Source organism: Gossypium hirsutum, chromosome D03 (genome assembly GCF_007990345.1).
Source record: "Gossypium hirsutum isolate 1008001.06 chromosome D03, Gossypium_hirsutum_v2.1, whole genome shotgun sequence".
Classification (NCBI taxonomy): Eukaryota; Viridiplantae; Streptophyta; class Magnoliopsida; order Malvales; family Malvaceae; genus Gossypium; species Gossypium hirsutum.
This window is the reverse complement of record NC_053439.1, coordinates 35,382,031-35,384,868: the sequence shown is the minus strand read 5'-3', so window position 1 is coordinate 35,384,868 and position 2,838 is coordinate 35,382,031. Positions and strand designations below refer to the sequence as shown.

At 36.2% G+C, this 2,838-nt stretch overlaps 1 protein-coding gene across 1 annotated transcript; it reads left to right on the top strand.

Moving 5' to 3' along the window:
• The first annotated feature begins 300 nt into the window (after positions 1-300).
• On the top strand, positions 301-1,287 carry LOC107950716 (mavicyanin). Its single transcript, XM_016885637.2, has 2 exons — positions 301-636; positions 715-1,287. Exons 1-2 carry the CDS (start codon positions 444-446, stop codon positions 1,110-1,112), a joined length of 591 nt encoding a protein of 196 aa, XP_016741126.1. The 5' UTR covers positions 301-443; the 3' UTR covers positions 1,113-1,287.
• The last annotated feature ends 1,551 nt before the right edge of the window (positions 1,288-2,838 follow it).

Sequence of the window (2,838 nt, the reverse complement as noted above, 5' to 3'; positions counted from 1 at the left end):
AGTCTTCAGATCATCCTTGAATATCATACATTTTCAACCTTAACTGATAACATACATACATACAAGACGCAGCTAAAAGATGGATTTCCTATAACATCTCTAATTTATCAAATTCTTGTGTTTGTGTGACTACAATTTTTGATGATGTGACATTTTTAGGTGATAATGTAGTACTGATTTTTTACATTTTTTCAAATTTAAAAATTAAAATGAACTTAGTTGTAAATTTGAAATACTAAAGTGTATCTAATTACCAAATTCATATGCTTAAAACTAATAAAGTATTTATCCTCACGAGGGTTTTAAGGTCAATAACTCAACAAAGCATGTTCTTTAAGCTCCACCAATCTATGTATTTTAGATGCTGAGTTGAGGCCAATAAGATTTGATTTCACATCTCCATTGTCCTTCACTTCCAACATTTGAGAAACAAGCAAAGAAAGATGGCCAATCTTAGAAGTCTCACAAAACATTTCATATGTGCTTGTCAGCTTCTCTTGTTATTGCAAGCCAAAGTCTTTTGTTCTCAGTACAAGGTTGGAGATTTAGATGCTTGGGGCATTCCAACATCAGCAAATCCCCAAGTATATGCCAAATGGTCCAAAAACCATTCCTTCAAGCTCGGAGACTCTCTCTGTAAGCTCCTCTTCTTCTCCGTGTTTGTTTCATCCAAAATAGGTTTCAAAAACTGATATTTCCCCACTCTTTTTGCAGTGTTCCTATACCCACCAAGTCAAGATTCAGTGATCCAAGTGACGGAACAATCCTACAACAGTTGTAACCTCAAAGATCCAATCTTGTACATGAATAATGGCAACTCACTGTTCAACATCACTAAGCCTGGGGAGTATTTCTTCACCAGTGGGGAGCCTGGTCACTGTGAAAAGAAGCAGAAGCTTTACATCGCCGTGCTTTCAGGCAACGGCTCTGCAGCACTTGCTCCTTCTTACGGTCCATCTGCATTACCGGACACTGCATCGTCACCGTCTTACACGACTGTCTTCGGCAACATCCCTCAACCGCCTTCTTCATCGCCGTCACTAGGGTTCCCATTATTCGTTACAGCTGTTATTGCATCAGCCACATGGGGAATAATCAATGCCATGATATGAAGAAGGGGACATAGTTACTCGCTCTCTACTGTCAAATTGTCAAACCATTCCATTTGGCATTTTATTTATTTTTCTTTCAAATGTTATTTCTAGAATTTGGGTTTTATTCTTCGGATTTGTGATTCATTTTTCGGTGATGAAACTTGCAAAAGAGAATACGAACAGTGAAATGGGAGGTCTAGAGAGTATTGTATTGTATTGTATAATAGCTTATTCTTTCTGTGTTTTCATCCATATAGATTTTTACGGACAGGACAGGAAAGAATCTATGAGCTTGAAAAGAAGAGATTTTGGACATCTGGTTTTGATGTTTTTAAGAAAAAGGAAAAGAGGGCAAGCCCCACTCTATGAAAACTACATTTAATTTGGAGGATAGAATAGGTCCGAGAGAACACCGCCTGAAATTATGGTTGGTGAGTTGTGAGACATGGACATAACATACCATAAGCTCTCACTTCCCATTGATTTTTTTTTTTATGTTTTAATCGCCAGCTGGTTATGATTCTTGCCAATACTACACCGACAACCCTTTCTCTCTCTGGCTCACTAGTCACTACCACTGTCGTATCTTCCAAATTTGGAACTTTAAATGAACTGAACTGAAGGGTTAATTCCATAATTTAATTGAGTTGATCTTGATTTTACATTCAGCCCCAATACAAATGCACGTGAACATCTTGGAAACCCACAAAGCCGAATCCCATCCATGTTTAATTGTGATTCGCCCTCACTTTTGTATAGTCATCAAATCAAGTTTGACCGGTGATCTTGTAGTGTGTGTGTACTAAACACAATCAATTCCTAGAATTTGATGGGCACGAAAATGGTAAATTTGCTACTAGGCACTTTTGCCTTTTGGTGTTTAGGGTTTAACATTCTTATAGAAATTCTGCTCTTTTTAAGATTCATAGTTCTTCTTAGATGAGATTGACCCCCCCCCCTTTTTGTTGATTGGGTTTTATGATTTCTTGCTTATTGGTGTGAAAATTGTTATATCAGTCTCGGTTCGTATAAGAATATGCTTCAAACCTCTTATAAGATGATGGATTGGTACATAATACAGAAGTAGAGAGTAATTATCAATTTGACAATAATACCTGTTATAGGTCAGAAGACAGACTCAATAAAGAGCTTAAAAAAATGGACAAGTCAAAAACACTAGCCCTAGCCAATTGTATGCAACGCCGCACTCTAATGCAACTAAAAACCTAAAGGTGTTAAAAAGGACCCCAATAATATTACCAAGTATATTCATCCCTGCAACTTGTATGGAATAGTTCATAGTTGATGAGAGTGGGAACAACTCAAGTAATAATGATGTGATTTTGGAGTTTGAAGTGGAGGGCCTTGATGCAATCAACAAAGGATGAGGCCCTATGATTGGCCAGTTTGAAGCTGTGATATATGTGACCGCAAGTAAAATCGAAGAAAAAAAGATTGATGGTAGTGATATAAATGTTAAACTGCATCAAGGCCTAATAGATTATTTGTTTTCTCCAAGCTCATAATCTCAATCTCAAGCATTTGAATCAAGTATGAATCCTAGAGCCACATTATTAGAAATGTTTTACCTGAAAATCACCTTTAGCCCAAATAAAACTATATTCAAACTATAAAACACTTATGATTTATACTAAAAAAAAAAGAGTAGAGATTTATTTTTTTTTTCGAAATCACCGTTTGATAGTAATAGTAGTCAATGTCAAACTTTTCAAAAGTAGATAAA

What these genes read in the sequence shown, in the direction of transcription:
- LOC107950716 (XM_016885637.2), top strand. Translation starts at nt 444, where the DNA reads ATGGCCAATCTTAGAAGTCTCACAAAACATTTCATATGTGCTTGTCAG. An exon ending in CAAGCTCGGAGACTCTCTCT is followed by an intron (nt 637 to 714) that starts GTAAGCTCCTCT and finishes CTCTTTTTGCAG; the next exon opens with TGTTCCTATACCCACCAAGT.